Source organism: Vipera berus (genome assembly GCF_964194415.1).
Source record: "Vipera berus genome assembly, chromosome: 11".
NCBI lineage: Eukaryota > Metazoa > Chordata > Lepidosauria > Squamata > Viperidae > Vipera > Vipera berus.
In genome coordinates, this window is record NC_138214.1 from 8,482,308 (window position 1) to 8,504,339 (window position 22,032).

The 22,032-nt window shown below is 42.6% G+C and overlaps 1 protein-coding gene across 1 annotated transcript in view; it reads right to left on the reverse strand.

Annotated features, from left to right (window-relative positions):
- Window positions 1-22,032, reverse strand: part of PCDH19 (protocadherin 19) — a gene marked incomplete at its 5' end in the record, with an annotated part of 107,942 nt that overhangs the window by 80,379 nt on the left and 5,531 nt on the right. Inside the window, one exon of the mRNA XM_081336677.1 lies at window positions 20,750-21,077. Coding sequence (XP_081192803.1) covers window positions 20,750-21,077 — 328 coding nt within the window. The remainder of the gene's footprint in view (window positions 1-20,749; window positions 21,078-22,032) is intronic.

Below are 22,032 nucleotides of genomic sequence, written 5' to 3' on the forward strand. Positions count from 1 at the left end.
CCTCTTCTAATGGGTGGGGGGAACCTCTGCATATTCAGAGTTCTCTTCTTTATTCAGAGCTGTCCCTATTTTTAATATCTCAAGGGTGAACTCCCACATCCAAAGGAAAAATGCCAACATGAACCCCCAGATTAGGCCAAATGACCTAGCCCCATAGGTGTTTTTCTAATGAGGTGTGATGGAATGTGCACCTAGAGAAGCAGTGGAGGGGATTCGTGGCAAAACTGAGTTTTCCTAGAGAAGAGGCAACAGATCCCAGAGAGCGGAAAACACACACACACACACACACACACACACACACACATAGTCGTTTCCAACTCTAAGGACCAGTGCTCATCTCTGTTTCAAAGCCGAAGAGCCAGCGCTTGTCCGAGGATGTCTCCGTGGTCATGTGGCCGGCATGACTAGACGCCAAAGGCGCACGGAACGCTGTTACCTTCCCACCGTGGCGGTCCCTATTTTTCTACTTGCATTTTTATGTGCTTTCGAACTGCTAGGTTGGCAGAAGCTGGGACGAGTAACAGGCGCTCACTCTGTTACGCGGCACTCAGGATTCGACCCGCCAAACTGCCGACCTTCTGATCGACAAGCTCAGCGTCCTAACTGACCCCAGAAAAGAGAACAAGAAGAGACAAATTAATAAACTGCTTACTTTAGTCATTTCCCCAGATCAGAAATGTTCCTTGGCAGACCGATAATCAATCAAAGGATCGACAGGGAGAATTCAGCGCTGAGTTTTCTTCTGGTTTTAAATAACCCAGCAGCCTGGGTGCTCCATCCCATTCCTTAAATCTGACCAAGGGACATACCCTGTTCCCAAAAATTCTTCCGCATTTTTCTTTCCTGTCCGTTTTCACTTGTGTTTACAAAAAAGCTTTGATGAATTTGTTTCTCAAATGTCGTTCAAAAGAGAAGAAGAAGTTTGGACACTTTTCTGGCCAGTGGACGTGGCATCCTTGTACTGATCTAATGGCCAAGGCTGGGAAACTTTCTTTCATTGTACAATTTTCTCCCCAGCAATCCGCAGCCTCCTTGGCTTCTCCATTAAAATTCCAACGGATGGGACTCACCAGATTCCTCCCAGGGATCCTTTTTTAAACTGGGAAGTGGGGGCAACCAAAGAGGCTGAGAAAGGAAAGAAAGATGTGGAAGAGACAGCAACCCTACAGAGCGCCATCTGCCATCAACGTCTGCTAAAGATCCCCAACTAGAAGAAACACCAAATATATGCTCACACACCCTGAGAATAAGGTAGTAAAACAGAAGCTTCCTTTTGCAGAGGAAGAATTGTCTGAGAAACTGCGAGACAGATTTTGACCCACCATTAAACTCTAATGCATGTTGTGTCAATGAAACTAGGCAGAATGATGGTTTTCCAGAGTAATAAGTTTTAAAATCCTGGGCCATCTCCACAATTCTGAGAGGGCGATTCTCCTGTAGGTATCCTGAATGCCCAAAATGCATTTTTGACTTCCCACAGTCAAAATTAACTCCCATAATGGCATAAATTAACTTAGGTAAAGGTAAAGGTTCCCCCGCACATGCGTGCTAGTCGTTTCCGACTCTAGGGGCCGGTGCTCATCTCCGTTTCAAAGCCGAAGAGCCAGCGCTTGTCCGAGGACGTCTCCGTGGTCATGTGGCCGGCATGACTAGACGCCAAAGGCGCACGGAACGCTGTTACCTTCCCACCGGAGTGGTCCCTATTTTTCTACTTGCATTTTTACGTGCTTTCGAACTGCTAGGTTGGCAGAAGCTGGGACGAGTAACAGGCGCTCACTCTGTTACGCGGCACTCGGGATTCGACCCGCCAAACTGCCGACCTTCTGATCTACAAGCTCAGCATCCTAACCCACTGAGCCACCAACTTAGCCATATACAAACCGTGCAGTCACCTCACGCTAAACCATAGCTCTCTTAACCTAAATCAAATAAAATTAGCTGTTTTGCACCTCATGCTCACTGAAAACCAAACAAACCACTTTATGGCACAGTGTTCTATAAGAACCAGTCCTTAACAAATGATAATGTTCAATCAGACAATTTGTACCAGGTGATGGTACAAGCAAATATATAGATGTACACATTGCTGGAAAAATCCAGCATAGATTTCCCATTAAAGTATTGATCCTTTTTTTTTCTTGCTTGCAATCAGGCATAGACATGACATTTCAGCTCTAATGACTCATAAAATCTAACAGACGTGTTGAACTTCAACTCCCACAATCCCTCCATTGTATGATCATTTATGTGTCATTAAAATTAAGTCTATGATCGTGTCAATATGATCCCTGAGTTATTTCTGTCTTTTAATTTCCATTCAAGATTAGTCTGGTACCAGGATACAGTACCCGGCTGACTCTACCTGGGTTTGAAAGCTTTGCAAGGTTTGAGCAGTCAAAAACCACTCCAGAAAAAAAGAAAGGCAATTAATTTCTATACTCTTATTGAGAAACCTACACAGCTGGGTCCATGTAATCCAGCTGATCTGGATTTGAGGGCATCTGTACCTTTTGGCAACATCTGGGTCTCTTCGTTTCTCTCTCATCTACAATCAATCCATCAGCGTTCCCACGATTCATGACACCCAACCGATATGTTGGATTTCAACTACCATTATCCTCACGCATAGTCACTGTCCGACTGAATTTCCCTCAGACGTGAACCTCATGCAGCCATGTAGAAGTTTTGAATTAGATGCTATAAAAAACGGCAAGGCAGCTGACCTCAATTCCATCGAAGCCAGGAGACAGGAACCACTTGCCAGAAAATGGGCTCAGATTAGACTCCGCATTTTCATTATCTTGTTCATTTTGGAGCAGTCACCAAGAACATCGTTTTTCCGAGAGCATTAGGCAACGATAAAAAAGATTCAGAACCATTTGATCTTTCCGTCTGTCCACTTACGGCTACAAGCCATCTTCTCTCCCCTTTTGACTTAGAATGAAGAACCATCTGCAAGGCTTTGGGGTTGCTTTGTTTTTTAAAGCAACCGCTACTAAGAAAAAAAAAGTAATAAAAACCGAACGAGACAGAAAGAAGAGCGGGGGGGGGAGGGGGGAAGTAAAGCTACACTTGACACAGACAACTGCAAGACTACAGGGCAAAGACAAATGTTATCCTTTCAAGACCATCATTTCCCTAACAGATCTGCCAACCGATCTTCGCCTGCATATCTCTAGCCACGATGATAGGGGAGAAGATGCCAGAGGGGATTTAGCTTAATAGAATTTCGTATACCTGATTTAGGGCGAGTTAATGCAATTCCCCGATACTGCAATTGTAAAGTTGGCCCTGTGGCAGACACCTGCCATTATAGAGATGGGGGGATGAACAGATCTCCCAGGAGAACAAAGAAAATGTTTCCATCCAATCTCTCTCTGCCTCCAGAAGCGGTGAATGCTCCAACCCTGGAAGTTTTTAAGAAGAGACTGGACAGCCACTTGTCTGAAATGGTATAGGGTTTTCTGACTGAGCAGGGGGTTGGACTAGATGACCTCCAAGGTCCCTTCCAACTTTTATTATTATTATTATTATTGTTGTTGCCATTGTTGTTATTATTATTATGACCAACGCCGGTTAGGCATTACTCTCTCCTGCAAACCCAAAAGGGAACCATCCCATTTCCAATGATGAATCTCAACACGAGATGCTTTACAAACAACTGTTGGGGATTTTTTTTCATGAGGTGAGGAAACTGGGGTCCTTTTTTCACTTTTTTGCGGCTGCTTCCCCCATTGTCTGCAACCCTGGGCCCTGAGCCAAGTTCCCAGAATTCCACATTAAACAGAGAATTAATTTCAGGCCGAGTAATAATAATCACTTGTCTGGCTGACAGAAGCTATTAGTTTGCTCCAGATTGCAGGTTGTTTAAAAAAAAATGCTATCACGGCAAGGCTGGCAAGCCCTCTGTTTACACCGAAAGCAATTTCCCCACCAACTGCACCAGTGGCATTGCCTTTTGGGATTGGGGGGTGGGGATTGAGGGGGGGGAGTGTCACAAGCAGATTAAAATGATAACTGGGTTGTACGAGAATGAGAAAAGTAGAAGAGCTTTGCGTTAACATTCGGGGCATGAATCTTGCTCCTAATGCTGTCTCTTCTAAAAACATAACTAGCAAATTTAAAGGAGGAAAAAAATAACAATCCACCCCATAGACCAGCTTTGTAGGTTTTCTATCAAAATTATGATGCCGGCTCCTCCGCGCTCCAAATCAGCTGTTCAAAGAGCATTTGCCCCACATTTTATACCTTGGATTGGTACCTGGATTTTGGTCGCAAAGCCACATGGAGTTATCATGGGACCAGAACAATTTTACAACCATTTTTACAATAGCCGTTCAGCGAATTGTGCAGTCGTTAAGTGAACCACGTGGCCATTAAGCCTGAGCGGGGCGGGGGGGGGCTGGACTAGAAGACCTCCAAAGTCCCTTCCAACTCTGTTATTCTGTTAAATCATGATCACTTGACCGCAACATGCTGCAACCATCATAAATGCAAGCCGGTTGCAAAGCATCCAAACTGCAATCATGTGACCATGGGAAGGGTGGGAGGGTATGACAGTCATAGAACAGGTCATAAATCGAACTTCTTAACCATCCATCTCCCTCGCAGAGGGGCTCTGGGCGGTATAGTTTAATCAATATAATAAAATTTAATATTTATGCCATGGGGGGGAAAAACCCGTAACACCCATTCTTGGGTTCTGAGGCTCCTTTTTTCAGTCCTGCCGTAACGCCTAACCGTTGTTAAACCAATAGTCATAAGGCAAGAACTGTAAAGCAACTCTATTTTAACCTTCAAAGTCGCTCATCCCCACTCAGAAAAGCGTAACTGTGTCAGAACAAATGTAGTGAAACAATCGCTGTTCACTTCTGGCAGGAAGAAGCCTCATCACCAACATTTGGTGGTGTCATCCTGAAGGGTCTTCCAAGGGCTATTTGAGATTGAAATTCAGAATCTCCCCACCCCAGTACATCTTTCTCTATGTCTGCTTCAATGATGACATTCCATTGTATCCTGAAATGTACCAGCAAAATAGCTATTATATTGAGCCATTTGTTTGGCACTAACAAAATATATGTATTTCTTGCTGACAGACAAGAGAGGGTATGGGAGGGAAGGAGTCTCTTGAGAGGCCGGAATCTGCACGCATCAGAAAAAATAGTGATGGGTAAAAGATGGATTGTGAACGCCAGCTGCTATCCCAGAGCATGGCCAAAATAGCTATTAACTGTGGTCAGAAACTGCCTGGAGACAATCACGAAGAATTGCAGAGGCTCCAAGAGAGAAAATAAAATAAAATTGGAGTCTTTGGGGGAGGGGGAGGGGAAATGCAAAACCAAAAACATTCTGTTCACCTTCTGGGCCTCGACCCAACGTTTTGGAAGGTCATCTTCAAAGCTCAAAGAGGTAAAACCTGAAACAGCAAAACAGACCCACCTTTGCTGTTGTCTGAATTCATATTAATAAGTTTTGGTCAATCGGAGATGTAGAAAGAGAGGGTCCAGGCTGTCTTAAGCACTTCACCTGAAGCCTAGAAAAATACTTGGGGAGTATGATAAGCCAAGGAGAAAATGGCTTCACTATTCCAGCAAGGGGTCAAAACATCTCTGTCGTCGACTTTCAACAGTTCATTTACTGGCCGCTCAAAGGTACAATGGCACTGAATAAAGCAACAGATGGAAACTAACCAAGGAGAGAAGCAACCTGGAACTAAGGAGAAACTTCCTGACTGTTAGAACAATTAACCAGTGGAACAACCTGCCTCCAGAAGTGGTGAATGCTCCAACACTGGAAGTTTTTAAGAAGAGACTGAACAGCCATTTGCCTGAAATGGTATAGGGTTTCCTGCCAGAGCGAGGGGTTGGACTAGAAGACCTCCAAGGTCCCTTCCAACTTTATAATAATAATAATAATAATAATAATAATAATAATAATAATAATAATAATAATAATAATAATTATTATTATTATTATTATTATTATTATTATTATTATTATTATTATTATTATTATTATTATTATTATTATGACCAGTTTTCAGAGTTATAACCTTCGCAGCACCACCCATGAACACATGATCAAAATTCAGACCCTTGGCAACTGGTTCACACTTACGACCGTCGCTGCGACCCGGAGGTCACGTGATCCCCTTTTATGACCTCCTGACAAGCAAAGTCCATGGACGGGGCAGTGGGGGGAGAGCCAGATTCACCTAACAACCAAGTTACTAATTTCTCAACTGCAGCAATTCACTTTTAACAACTGTGACAAGGAAGGCCATAAAATGGGGCAAAACTCACTTAACAAATGTCTCACTTAACAACAGAAACGTTGGGCTCCGTTGTGCTCGTAAGTCAAGGACTAGCCGTATGTTTCTCTCTCTCTTTTTGAGCTCAGACTCGTCTCTGTGAAAACAAAACAATCAAGAACCCACCAGAAAACAGCCTGTCTAGGGATCCCCTGAGGGATCAGTGCTTACTTGCCCTTCATGGCAATGTGGCTACCTCTGCAGGCCATCTGCTAGGAATCTAGTGGGTCTCCTTGTAGGATCGGTGGTCCAGTCTGGTTGGACTAGATGGGACAGGAACTACTTCCGTTCTTATGAATGGGAGACCGACAGCTCCTACCACAGTTATTTTGATACAGGAGAACCAAAGTTAAGCTGAGCGAAGCAAGCCTATTAATCCACGCATGACAAGAAGAACCGGGGACGGGGTTGGAGAAATCAAGGAGACCTCCTGGCTATTTTTACAACCAACGATCATCTTTTTTCTTTTTTTGAAGTTTTAAAAAGCATATTCACCCCTAGACCCAAATTGGCATCTGTGCACCACACAGCAGTAAAAGACAGTCGGAATGAAGCAAAGAAAGATGTGCTAATTGGAGAAATGACCTGTTCGTGCAGGTCTCATTTGCTGCAAAACTGGAAAAATAGTGATGAGATACGGTGACCTCACCCCCTTATAAGAAAAACAGATTTGTCAGAATCTTGTGCATGGCGCTGCTGAGCATGATTTAATTACTAAGTGTGAGCTCTAAAAGCAAACCAGGAACACGGCTCCTCTATGAACAATGATGCTTCTGCCTACTACAAGAGTAAACAGGATCTAAAGAGAGAGTAAAGGGCTTTGCAGTTGAACAAGAGGAGTCATTTTCTTGTCTATGGAGATTCTCGGTCCTCCACAGTCATAGTTGTCCCAAAGTTGTCACAGTCCATCTGCATTTAAAGGACAAAGGCCACTCTTTCAAAGACAGCAAAGTCCACATTTTGGACAGAGAGGACCGCTGGTTTGAAAGAGGGGTCAAAGAAGCCATCTGGGTCAAAATTGAACAGCCCTCCCCTCAACAGAGGGGGAGAGATATGACATCTTCTATCTCCAGTCTACAACAGTCCTTTCAGCAGTTACAAGAAGGCTCCACACCCATTTGCACCACTCAGATGACCTTGAGGACACAGATAAACTCCCAGGTGGCCTCAACGGCTCTCTAAAAGAATGTAAATGACCAGCTGTCTGCAAGGAATATGAATCTTTCCATTCCAGTCAGAGCTGAAGAAGCTTCTTGGATGAAAAGCGAAATGTCTTCAAAGGAAAAACAAGAAAATCCAGTTGCCTCCTGAAAAAGCATCTTTGGGACAAGTCATTTTCTTGTTTTCTCTTTCTGGGAACTACAGCTAATCCTCAAATTACAACCCTGTGTTTTAACTTCACCTGGTCTTGATTCTATCCCTCTATTAATGCAGCCTAGGATTGCACTGGCTTTTTTGGTGGCTGCAGCCCCACTGTTCCATCCATTCATCTACAACAGCCAACTGGAGCGAGCCAGTCTTAAAAATAAGATCTATTTTGATAGGACAGTACCCTGAAACTGTCTGATCTGGAGGATTTTTAAGTTCTACAGACAGCATTACTCATCACCAACCTCCTTCCATTTCTCTCCTTTGTAATTTGCCTGGTATTCTTTGGCCCCTGCTATGCTTTTAAACGGCACAATTTGTTACCGTCATTTCAGCGTTCCCATGCCAGATGCAAGCTGACTTCCACAAACGGAGTATATTAGAGGAAGAACACTCACCAGAGTTGAAATACACACCTCCTCCTCATCTCTCTCTCTTTCTCTCTCTCACACACACAGAAATGAAACACTTTGACCATTTTTCCCCCCTGAAGACAGACAATGAACAAGAGAACAAAGAATAGGAGGACAAGTTGAAGGGAGAAAGTGAGAAAACTTTCTTTGATTCTGCTTTTCGAGTACTTCCCGATTCTTCCTTCACAAGCTGCGCAAACGTTCACAAAACCAGGAAGACGTCACTGGAAATGGATAACGGGTGGCCGGAGGAAAACGGGCATTCATTTTGCCTTGAAGGACATAAGCAAATTTGTAGAAATTTGCCTATAGTTCATCATTAAAGAAAAATAGCCCAAAGGATTCTAAGATGCACCCGTGTTGACCATCTATTCAGGAGCTTAACCAATAAAAAATAATAATTCCGGCATCACAGACATGAGAAGGAATATATTTAAAAAGACTTAAAAAAAATCTTTGCCTAGAGAAATTGAAATGTGCAAAGCCTAGAGTGGGATTTCATAGCCTTCAGAATTTTTCCCACCAATAACTATGCAGCCCAATTGCAATCTTATGGTTGTTTTCTACCAGAATTAGTGGATTAAGCCTCTACCCCCTTTTTTTTCTTTAAAAAAATCAATTTCTATGTCCCCCTAAAAAAAACTTTTTCTGAAAAAAAAAACTAGCCCTGTTGTCTCTACCAAGCTCCTCGTTGCTAATGTAACTCCTGATTAAAAAAGCAAATGAATTATATCCTCTAACCAAAAACCACCATCTTTGTCCTAAGAGGACATGGTAGCCAGTTCTGAGAGTTGCAGTACCACACATCCCATGTCTACGGAGGTTCTCAGTCCTCCAGGTCACAGTTGTCCCAAGGGTGCTTTTTCAGGAGGCAACTGGAGTTTCTTGTTTTACTTTGAAGATGTTTCGCTTCTCAGCCAAGGAGCTTCTTCAGCTCTGACTGAACCATTTGCGCTTCAGTTGCAGACAACACAGACTCATCCCCAACAGCCTGGGCCCGTCTTCAACCGTGAAGGGACACAGGGCAGAAAACATCCTGCAGCCAAGAAGGCCCCACACCCATTTGCATGACTCAGGGGACCCTGAGGACACAAGTAAACCTCCAAGCAGCCTCAACGACTCTCTAAAAGAATGCAAATGACCAACTGTCTAGAAGGAGTATAAATCCTCCCATTCCCCACCACCCCTTCAGGGCAAGAAGCAACGGGTGGAAACTAATCAAGGAGAGAAGCAACCTAGAACTAAGGAGAAATTTCCTGACAGTGAGGACAATTAATCAGTGGAACAGCCTGCCTGCAGAAGTTGTGGGTGCACCCACAACTCCATCACTTGGAGGTTTTAAAGACGAGACTGGGCAGCCATTTGTCTGAAATGGTGTACGTTTCCTGAGCAGGGGGTGGACTAGAAGACCGCCAAGGCCCTTACTACTTACTATTCTGTTATATATCACTTTATTCTGAATCCATAAAAATAGCATTGCATGCATCATATTATCAGCATGAGTTTTTAGCATTTTCACTGAAGTTGCAGCATTTAAATCAATGAATCAAACTGAGTGGTTCTTAAAGGGATTTTTTTCCCCCACTCTACAAACCACTTAAAAATTGCAAGGAGTCTCCAGAGACCCCTTAATAAACTTTTTTTGTTGCTATTGCTCTATAAATCAAAGCATACGCATTACTTGTGTTTTGATAATTTTTCACGATATTTTCCATCCATCCAATGTGACTGTCAAAACCAAAACAAATATGGAAAAAAAGCAGAAGCTTAGATCAGATCATTGGAAAGGAGCTTATTAATTGTTCATTTAAATGGTAAAAAAAATGGCACAGTGTGGTTCCTGGACCGGCACCCTGCCCACCTCCAGGGCTCACCAAAATAACTTCAACCCGTAGTAACATAGAAAGTAATACTGACCCAAATGCCAAGGAACTATTCTGCAACAAAAAATGGATCTTCTGAACAGAGTAATCATTTATACCTTCATTTTTTAAAAAAAAAATGTCAACTACATATGCTCATTTTATGAGCAACTTTCCAAATTGTGACAGTTATTCACAATAGAAATATAGTGGGAAAGATTAAGACCAGACACCAACTCAATCTACCCTCCAGATGTTGTCCAGCTGGACAGTTGCCATCTGGATTTTTTAAATGCACCTGAACTATCCTACATAATATGGGGCAAACAGCTCTCCTATAACTGAACAGCAGAAACCTCCAATAATTATTATTATTATTTTTCAGCAACTTCAAAAATAGTCTTGATCAACTGCACAGGCTGGGTTAGCACTTTGTGTGTTTGTACATACACACACACACACACACACACACACACACACAAACTCATTATCCATATGACTAGGCAAATTGCAGACGGCAAGTTCCATCTTTAAAAAGAAATTTCTACCACAAGGACATGCTGTTCCTTTCACATTAACACCCCCCCCCAACTTGTTTATTTAACCCAAAGCTTTAATTTTACACTTTGGGGAGACCCGGGAAATCAATTGCATTGCAATGTAAATGAGGCAAATGCCCTTTCATGTATTGTTCTTAATTAACACAAACTCACTTCTACATTTCAATTAAAGGAGGATGCAATGTTCAGGGCTGTTAGTGTTTTTTTTTTTAACCTTGGGGTGAGGTTTAAGATTTAAACTTTTACAACAGATACTTGGCAGAATGGACCAATTGTGGAAGAATTGAGCATTTTCTGTTTGAAGGGTCATAAGGGTGTATCTCAGACCAAAGATCACTTTTCAAATCAACCCATGGCAGGGATGATACTTTTCTAGCAGTTTATGTAAATAGGATACCCGTGCAGAATTAGACCATGATCCACTCAGCTAAACAATATCTCAAAGGAAACCCACCAGTTTTTGAGATCTTTTTTTCCCCCAATTCTACCAGGTGATTCCAAGAAATGCAAAGCTACAGACCTTTTATGAAGATGTGGCTAGAAGTCAGAAAATGAAGACAACACTTTTTTCCTCACGGTTTTCCTCAATAGTCCCAATGTTTAAACTTCGTTATGGATACAGGCAGCCAAGATAAGCCTTCCACACTAAAAGCATCTTGAAATGGAATGAATCAGACCACCCAAAATAAGGCTGAGTTCATACATCATGCTAAGCCACTGTCTGCATGAACCTGATTTATTAAAATAGTCACAGAGGCTGGGTTCACCCAAACCAAGTTCAGCCTAGGAAAATGAATTCTGACGTACATATCCCCTGCCCAAAATGCTTACAAACAGACTTATTGGGAACTCAGCCCTTTCTCCATTGTGAGTTGCTTGAATTCATCCTGAGAACAGGACATGGAAGAACAAAAGCACCTCCTTCCAGCAGCATTTGTTTATTGCTGTCCAAAAGCTGGTTTTCACCAAAATGGGACCGTTCTGATCTACAATCCCCAACAACAAATTAAGCCAGAAAACCCCTGCTGTTCTGAGGAATCTTACACTGGAGTAACATGGCCTTGCGCTATCTCATTAGTTCTCTGAGCTACAGAAGGGAGCCTACATTAAAAGGGCCTGACTGGCATTTCACCAATATCTCACACAAATTTCAACTCCTTTTAAGAAACAAGGAAAAGCTCGCAAAACAAAAACAAAACCACTGCTATGTATGTAGGCAAAGTTACTCTGATCATGTGCTACATGCTGTGACTTTGTGAACTCATCCAGAGCCATATTCTGTTTCTCCAGAATTCCTGGTTTCCTCTGTTGCCAACTTCAACCTCCAATGTCTGACACTGTAATTAAGGGGGGGGGAAAATCAGATCAGTGCTAGTGATATTGTCAACGCTGCTAACATTGGATGTTTTTGCATTGACAACAGATGGAGATGCAGCCGTTTTCTTCCTTTCGCTTTTAGAGTCAGATGATGCTGGGAAAGGAGGGGGGATGTGCACGAGAGTCCAGCTAGACATAATAACACTGAACCTAGCGTGAGAACCAAGGTTGTTGAAATAAGAGATTATAAAGAATTGGCTGGGCTGGAGAGCTGGAGGGGAAGCCCGTGCTTCAAACTAATTGGGGAATGTGATTTATGACTGTAAATTGGAGGAGGGAATTGTGCTTTGATACTATGTGTCCAGGGGAGGGGAACTCAGATTTTGGCTTCGATTATGTTCATGCCGATGTTATGCTACTCGAATAAAGATTCTTTAAGGCAGACATGTCAAACACAAGGCCCGGGGGCCGGATCCGGCCCGCGAAGTGGTTTCATGTGGCCCACGAAGCCATCCTGGAAACAGTGAGGGAATCGCCCCCACTGCCTTGGCCCTGGCCCAGAGACCCTCCTTCTGCCAGAGACCCTCAGATCTGTTCCACTCCTGCCCAGGCCCCCATAGGCACCCTTGATGCGAACGATGTAGAATTGGCCATGCCCACCCTGTAGGCCACGCCCACCCTGGCCATACCCACCCGGCCCCTTGAGGGCAACCGCAATGCTGATGCGGCCCTCAATGAAATTGAGTTTGACACCCCTGCTTTAAGGTAAACAATGCCTCGAAGTTCTTTGAAGAGTTCCATTTGTCGGAACCATGACTCAAAGGAAGAACTGCTTGATGTTCAGAAAATTTTTTTAAAAAAACAGGTATGGAATGGAATGGGTGGCTATCTGTAGCACTGATGATGTTACCTAGTTGGGGTAATGAGATGTCCACAAGAAAACAACCAAGCTCAGAGAGAGTACCAAGGACTTCTCATTTCAACCCTGTGCTACAAATATCCTCCCTTTACTAAAATCAGATCTTTTCCAAAACGCGTGTCCTCAGAAATCTGGGCAAAACCCGGATAAAGTTGCCAGTGAAGAAAGCAGAGATTCTTCACGGCTACCCTTTTTAGAACAAAACCTGGTGGATTGGAAAAATCAGATGCACTTGCTTTATGTAACATCCTGGCCTTGATATTGAGCTGTTCTTCAGAACTTTTGAGTTACAATGGTTCAGAATTTGGAGAGTTCCATTATGGAGCAATTAGACCTCGCCCGTATTATAAAGAGGTTTTAGATTTAGAGTATATAATTCTATATCTTAGCCAGAGAGGGGGGGAAAGGAAGGTAGAAGAAAGCCTGTTTTATAGAACAAGAAATAAGCTTTACTAACACCTATTCTGTGGGGACTTTTCTCCTTTTTTTTACTTCAAGGTTCTTAACTTCTACAATAAAAAGGAGCCTTGAGATTTAAAAGCTGCCTAACAACTCAAGTCTTAGCCTTTCTCTGGCTAAAAAGCCAGAGAGATGTTCTATTATGTGCTTTTCTCTTTTTCTCTTCCCTTAAAGATACCCACTCACTACCAAGATACAAAAAAAGAATCCCACGTTAAGTAGCATAGAAAGCTCACTAGGTTTCATAACTTGCCCCAAGCAGCATTTTGCCTATGGATCCTAGCAATAAGAGAAAAGCCACATGTCCGCCAGAAGTCTTTTAAAAAAAAAACTCCCTGACACTCAAATCTATAAGTCTCTTATTCGTTAAGGTGCTGAGCCAATTACCAGAAATCTAAGTTCTGGTCCCGCCTTAGGCATGAAAACTACCTCTGAGCCAATTGCCAGACAACTATGAGTTCTAGTTCCACTATAGGCATGAAAGCTAGCCGGGTGAGTGTGGGCCAATCACCAGGAGACTGTGAGTTCTAGTCCCACCTTAGGAATGAAAGCCAGCTGGGTGATTCTGGGCCAATCACCAGGAGACAGTGAGTTCTAGTTCCACATTAGGCATGAAAGCTGGCTGGGTGATTTGGGGCCAATCACCAGGAGAGTTCTAGTCCCACCTTAGGCATGAAAGCTGCCTGGGTGACTTTGGGCCAATCACCAGGTGACTGTGAGTTCTAGTCCCACCTTAGGCATGAAAGCCGGCTGGGTGATTTGGGGCCAATCACCAGGAGAGTTCTAGTCCCACCTTAGGCATGAAAGCTGCCTGGGTGACTTTGGGCCAATCACCAGGTGACTGTGAGTTCTAGTCCCACCTTAGGCATGAAAGCCGGCTGGGTGATTTGGGGCCAATCACCAGGAGAGTTCTAGTCCCACCTTAGGCATGAAAGCTGCCTGGGTGACTTTGGGCCAATCACCAGGTGACTGTGAGTTCTAGTCCCACCTTAGGCATGAAAGCCGGCTGGGTGATTTGGGGCCAATCACCAGGAGAGTTCTAGTCCCACCTTAGGCATGAAAGCTGCCTGGGTGACTTTGGGCCAATCACCAGGTGACTGTGAGTTCTAGTCCCACCTTAGGCATGAAAGCCGGCTGGGTGATTTGGGGCCAATCACCAGGAGAGTTCTAGTCCCACCTTAGGCATGAAAGCTGCCTGGGTGACTTTGGGCCAATCACCAGGTGACTGTGAGTTCTAGTCCCACCTTAGGCATGAAAGCCGGCTGGGTGACTTGGCCAGTCACACTTAGCCCAGCCCGCCTCACAGGGTTGCTGCTGTGAGCAAAATAGAAGGAGGAAGGTATATTATGTAGGCTCACTGCTTTGTGTTACTTACAGAGTAATTAGAGTGGGATAAAAATATAATAAATGATAAATCCACAATAGACAAAGCCCAAGAAAATACACCAAAGGGGAAACAAACAGGGTGAAACCAAGCAGTCCTCTCTCCTGTGTGTTATCTTTAGCAGTTCCACTCAAACTTTCACAATTCTTTGCTAATAAGTAGTAGCAATTAGCTCAATCCTTTCCATGTGATGAGGGTTGGCGATGCTTTGCAAGTAGGTAGGTAACTGCTTGTGAATTATTATCCTCATTTTTGTCATTGTTGTCTTCATCATTATAAAGACTGCTGATGTTGAGGAAAAAAAACAGCTCTCTACAATACCAGGCTCACAAATAAGAGGACGAAAACATCTACGCAAATCTGCCTCTCTTTAGGAAATGCCAGTTGTACAAAGTGCCATTCAGTTACTCTGACCACTTCCAAATTTAGCCCGCCATTCATGCCACAAGTAATTCTGTAAAGTGCTTAAATGTTATTGTTGGCATTGCTCCAAAGGTCAACACAAGCTGCCATTTTCTCAACTTCTTGAACCACTATAGGTTTTTATCGTTAATGATTTGCATCATATAACTCAGAGGCAGATATGAGACACAGGCTATACATATCCCCAAAAAAAGCACATGGTGTTTGCTCAGAGTAGAGTGGACCATGCACCCTACACAAAAAACATTCTTTTTTTTCTCTCTACCCATTCCTACCTTAACCGATGAGAATTTGCTTTTGAAATTTCAAGAGAGAATTTTAGTGCCATTCACATGGAAGCAGTATAGTGCCCCTACACTTACTGCTCATATTTATAAAATACCTTTCTTCATTTATTTTTCTGAAGTCACACAAAGCATAAACTATTACCGTATTCATACAGCCTGGGTTTGCACAATAGTCCAAGAGACCCAGAACAAATCAAAGTTGAAACTAACCCAAGTTTTGCAAATGCAAATTCTGGGCCTTTAATTGATTTTGCCAAGCCTGTTCTGCAAACACAGACATTTTGTTATAAAAAGGCAAAGGGATGTGATATATATCCTGTCTTAAGTTATACTATCACCTCTCCAGCACTTAGTAGCCTCTTCAGCTTCCTACAGTTGCATTAAATGCCCTAGAAGAGAAGAATAGGAAGGGATTTTTCCAGTCTTGGAAAATGTAGGCAGCCGAGGAACATTCACTCTCATCGAAAGACACAACAGAAAACAGTGCTGTTAACAGCCACACACCCTTCACCATGCCCAATAAGAAAGCAAACTCAAAAAAACCCACCAAAAGAAATTTGAAAGAAATTCTCAAGCATCACCAATTCCTGGGATAAACTTAGGAGTAAAAATAGCTGGATCAGATTCTGAGTTCCTAGACTGCACCATGCCTCAAAGCCTCGAGTTTACAAGCATCCTTTTGCTTCAGCTCCACTACTTAAGGAACCCTGTGAAACTCAAAAGTTTGGTCATCTTCCATCTCATCGCATTGTCAAATAATAACCCAAGAACCGTACAAGGTTATAAGAGCAGCTACCTTTGGAATACCTGGATGATTATTCACAGGTTGATGCCATTCAATTGCAGCGGAGAAATCTGATTACATATCCCGTATCAACACTGGCTATATATATATATATATATATATATATATATATATATATATTCTCCCTCACTGCCAACTGCTACAGTCTGTTTAGTTCACTATTTGCTCCAAGCACTTTTGCAGCGATTCAGAAGTTGCCTTGGTGCAACCCTAACCTATTGTCTTCTAATCTATTGTGTTCTAAGCTATTCTACTCTAACCTATTCTAACTTATTCTATTCTAACCTATTCTATTCTATTCTAACCTATTCTAACGTATTCTATTCTATTCTATTCTATTCTATATCCAATGCTATGCTATCCTATTCTACTCTATCCCGTAATTCTATTCTATTCTATTCTATTCTATTCTATTCTATTCTATTCTATTCTATTCTATTCTATTCTATTCTATTCTAACCTATTCTAACCTATTCTATTCTATTCTACTCTATTCTACTCTATCCCGTAATTCTATTCTATTCTATTCTATTCTATTCTATTCTATTCTATTCTATTCTATTCTATTCTATTCTATTCTACTCTACTCTATTCTATTCTATTCTATTCTATTCTATTCTATTCTATTCTATTCTATTCTATTCTATTCCTTCTGAAATCTTTGCCAAGAAAACTGCAGGGATTTATCCAAGTAGTCACCAGGAATCAAAAATTGACTCAAAGCAACACTCACTGAAAGAAATAAAAATTGTGAATTCTCTACACTAGTTCAACATTCTGGTTCCCACATCATATTAATCCAATACCAGGTTGCCAGTCTCAGCTTCAAACAAAGTAACAGACTGTGTTTGTCCAACACACATATCTTAGTTAAAATTTATTAAAAACATAGTTCTGCATCACACATAACTGAGTTACTAAAAGAGTTACTAAAAGGATCTCTTTTCCACATTCACTCAATACACAGGAGGATAAATTAGTGAATGGATGTGTGCAAAACTCTACCAAAAACTAAATAATCAAGATAAAGCTAAGCTGTTGCGGCAAGTTGTGCAAGTATAGCTTTCAAATCTCTTGTGTGGACCCAGCCATAGTTAGTATTTGCTTTTGCAAAGAAATAAGCTTGGAATCTATGTATTTAGCCAGGTACCCAAAATGAAATAAAAACACGAAGCAGTATGGAACAAGTCATCAATATTTCACCAACTTCTTAGCTTTGTTATTCTATGTAAAGTAAGAAATATGACAATGCCATTATAAAAAAATTACTTGATATTTACTTAATGCCAAGTAATTCAAAGAGAAGCAAATCCGTGTTAATCAAAAATGTCCAACAGTATTGGGTACATACTGTAGCCGAATGAGTATTTTCAACTCCCAGTAAGTGAGAAAAAAAAGAGCTTGTCTTCTAATAAAAAGCTTTGATATATCACAGCGTGTTTCTCCAACAACCATCTCAAACCCAAGGAGTTGGGGGTAAACTAGGTATTTGCAAGGATGTTGGTGGCCCCGACAGTATTTCCACTTCAAAATTGAAAAGGATGAATGAAGAGTATCCTTGGATTAGTGGCTTCATTTCAAGGAAATCTGCAGCGGTCTCAGTCAAATAATCCATCCTACATTTCCTAAAGCACATAACAGCCAAATCTCAATTTCCTTATTAGAAGTTCAAAATCTCTATGGATCTTGCACCGGGCTATGCAATTAATCCAGGAATTTCTATACTTTCTTACTCTGAGGAGTAGCTAATCCCAAAAGTTCAAAGAGAAAAGAACATCTCCCCATCATTTGTTACCCCCCAGTTGAGGAACTGAGTATTCATCGGTATTGTCAATAAGGGATGCTTCAAATCTTGGTTCATCAAAAGACACAAGAGTCCCTGATCTTGGGGATGCTAGAAGCTGAACATGGAACCTCCTGTATGCAAGATGTCTGTCTCACAAGTTGACTAGAGCTGTGTCCCTAAGCTTCCTCCATTTCAAAGCGTCTCACCTCTCTCATGACAAGGCACAGAGAAGGCTTCATCTCATTTTGTAGTTAGATATAAGCACCGCCATCTATTGAGCAATCCTGTAATCCAGGTAGAAGACTATCACTGTCACTGTGAAAGACTGTAAGAAGTCTTGGAAAGGAATGGAAGGAAGAGGAACCATCAAGAGACCCTAGGCCAAGGGGTCTTCAAACGTGGCCCTTTTATGACTTGTGGACTTCAACTCCCAGAATTCCTCAGCCAGGCATGATGGCAGAGGAATTCTGGGAGTTGAAGTCCACAAGTCATAAAAGGGCCAAGTTTGAAGACCCCTGCACTAGACCAATCCTTGGCATCTCATCTCACAAACTGCAACTTAACCCAGTGGAGAGAAACCCCAAAAGAAGCATTTCAGATCATATAAAATCAGTGTTGGTTGGGGAATTCTGGGAGTTTGAAATCCAAGTTGCCAAGCTTGAAAAACACTGATTTAAAGAGGCTCCAGCTTAATGGACTCATGATAAATGAGGGTTGGAAACTGCTTTTTCTCTTTCAAAAGTTTTGTATTTAACCCAAGCCTGGCTTTAAGATACCTTGTTGGTGTCTCCTTAATTCTTGCTTGCCTAGCAGATTTAACAAACCCCAGATCTGAATAGAAAACAGCTTTACCTTCCATTTATCCACTGGATTCAGGCACCTGTCCCCAAAGACTTTGGGGATAAACCAAGTTCTTCCCTCATCACATTATACAATGAAACAGAAACAAACATGAGAACATTTGATTGAGAACTCTGATCTTTTAGACCAGAGGTCTTTAAACTCGGCCCTTTTATGACTCATGGACTTCAACTCCCAGAATTTCTCAGCCAGGCATGCTGGCTGAGGAATTCTGGGAGTTGAAGTCCATGAGTCATAAAAGGGCCGAGTTTGAAGACCCCTGTTTTAGACATTCGTCTTCCCCCATGAATTCCCCAATTAAGCTTTGCAACGTAAATCTATCTCCTACCGAAGTCATCACATGTCACTAGGCTATGCTCACAACATATGTAATTAGTTCAGGCATAGTGTACACTCAGTAGCTGCATTCACGCAAGCTGCTGTGTGTTAGTTACCCTGGCTTGTTTTTTGAGAGTTAGTGTGTTTTGCAAACGTAGCCAGTGTGGTTAGTTTAAGACTGAATCCTCAGCAAATATTCAGAAAGTGGATGACCGTGGGAGCTGAATTTAACGTACCACAACCGTATCTACTGTCTGCTATTAAAACTAGCCTTGCCTAAAAAGCTCTTTTAATAAGAACCGACATGCATCTAATCATGTTCCAATCAGCCCTTCAGCCAAAATCCCCATTCCAGGACTTTTCTCTTGACCCATTAATGGGTATTAATGAGTATTCTATGCCCATTGGCTATGGCTAATCTTCATTGGACCGTCCATTCTCAGAACACACACACACACACACACATACACTTCGTTTGGTGACCAAAGTTACAACAGCACTGAAAAAGAGAGACTTACGATCATTTTTCAGACTTATGAGCATTGTAGCATCCCTATGGTCACATGATCAAAATTTGGATGCCTGGCCACTGAAGGCCACATACGTCAAGGACTACCTATGCGAAGTTAACCACATTACTCACTCAGGTCGAGGGGGCATCATTTTGGCCTCATAAACGTTGACAGCCCAAACCTCAGAAAGAGCAGGATTAGCAATTACCAAACTCTGGAAGCTAATACTACCATCTCTGACCAAGTTACTAAGGGTCCTTCTCTGAATTTTGCAAGCTTTAGAGTTAAGAGAAGAGCCTGCTACCCTTAGAATCCCATAACTGGAATAGTAAGAATTGACCCTTTTTACAAAGACAGATGAGGTCATAATGAAGAGTTTGCTATGTTTGGTGAGTAAACAACAGCACTTCAACTTCTAGGTCCCTTCCCTTCACTGGTCTACACAGGTCCGACCTGCTACCATCAACACAACACTGACATGGAGTACATGCTGATACATTATTTAGTCTACCTCTACAACTGTGCTAAACCATGTCAGATGGAGGAAAACCCCGAGAAATCCACAACAACGCAAGGGATACAATGGTCCTCCACAAAACACACTCAAGTCAAATCACATCCATGCATTTGACTCTACAAGAAGTCCAGAATAAGTAGCAAATATAAACAAGCTCTGTGTTAACTCAGGTCAGGAGTCATTAAGGCTCTTTCCCAGAGCGGCTATTCAGGTGCGCTAGAAAAACCTTTAGAGACAGCCATACACTCCAATGTTCCACACTCAAGAATTTGCATGGATGCAGGAGGAACCTGGACATAAAAAAGACATTAGTTAACCTAGCTAACAGTCACTTTCAGACATCTCTTCGGTAGATCCGTCACACCCAACATGTCATTCTCCAAATATGCTGGACTACCATTCTCATCGTGAAGATGACGTGAATAGGAGCTCAGCTCATCTGGAGAAGGTCACCTTCGGGGAAGCTGGTCCAATTTTTAAAGTCACCCAAGACGGGAGCCAACATCAACTCAAAAAATGCTTTTTTGGGGGGGGGGGTCTATTTAGCCCCAAGCTGCCAGCTCCAAGTAAAACTCGTTCATTGTTGCCCTTTGGGGGGACTTTCCACCAGGCAGGGAAAGCCCTCTTCGATCCGAGGGAAGAGCTCACCTCTGGCAGAGGCATCCCATTGATAATGAGATCCGGCTGCTGGGGTCCCTGGCCCGTGAAGGTGTGGTGGTAGTTGTGGTTAGAGCTGGCGTTCCGGTTGTTTTGATTCTCCACGTTGAGAAAGGTGCTTTCCGATCGGCGGCAACCCAGAGGCAGAGTCTGTTGGTGATAGTCAAAGTAGTTGAGGGAGGAGGTCAAGGAGGAGCAGCTGACCACGTTCATTTTGTCCGTCTCCTCTACATCCCGGGGCACCAAGCGGATGTCATTCTTGCTGATTTTTTTCTTCTTGGAGGATTTCTTTTGGTGCCCGTAGGAGTACTCTGCAATTCTGCAGGACACAAGAAAGCAAAGTGAGAACCTTTACGTCATCCACGCACGGCACACTAGTCAAGAGGGCATCGCAGAGAGAGACCGATTTCCCATCCACATGCAGGGGTGACTGATGGCTCGGCTCTTTTTTTTTTTTTTTTTGACAGCGAAGGGTCTTGGGCTGTGTCTCTCCTAAGCGTTAACAAGTTAGCGGATCCGACACACCAGGACAAGAAGTGAGGAATAAAAGAGAGGGAGAAAAAAAAATATTCCTCTTGTTTCGGGGTTTTTTGTTTTTCTGCTGCTGAGAACGGTCGATATCTAGTTACCCGAGATATAGTTCAGCCTGCAGAAAATGGAGGGGGGGGGGAAATAATGATGTGAAAATCCATGAACTGGAAAAAAAAGAGTATGCAAATGCATTTCCTTCGGTAATAAGGATCAGAAAAATTATTTAAATGGATTCGCAGAAATGGGGAAAGCGGAGAGGAAAACGGGCAGAGAGATTGTTCTGTGCCATTTCCCAAAGCAGTAAACCTGGTTACGTTCCTTCAGCCGGCCCAAAGGTGTTCTATCTAGATAATACACGCTTATAAACAGCCACTGGAGTCAATTACCTCGCACCGACTTGTTCCCCAGCAGCCAAAATTTCTGCAAGGCAAATTATCTTGTGAACTCAATTTGCCAAATTAATACAGTATTCAAAAAAAAAAGATCCATCTGGTAGGTTTTGTTCCTCCTCACTGGTTGTTCCTCACGATGCCTCACAGCTTGAAACATCCCACCTGACGCTACATCCCAAGTCGTTCCTGTTCTCTCTCCTAGCCTCTCCCTCCAGTTGCGTGGACCACATTTTCCCCAGGATTCTCAGCAAGGCTCTGAAAGCCAGGAATTCTGGGAGATGAAGTCCACCCATCTGGCGGGATCAAAACACCATTCCTGCAAGACCATTCAGCGGTGAGAGCTGTGTGTTT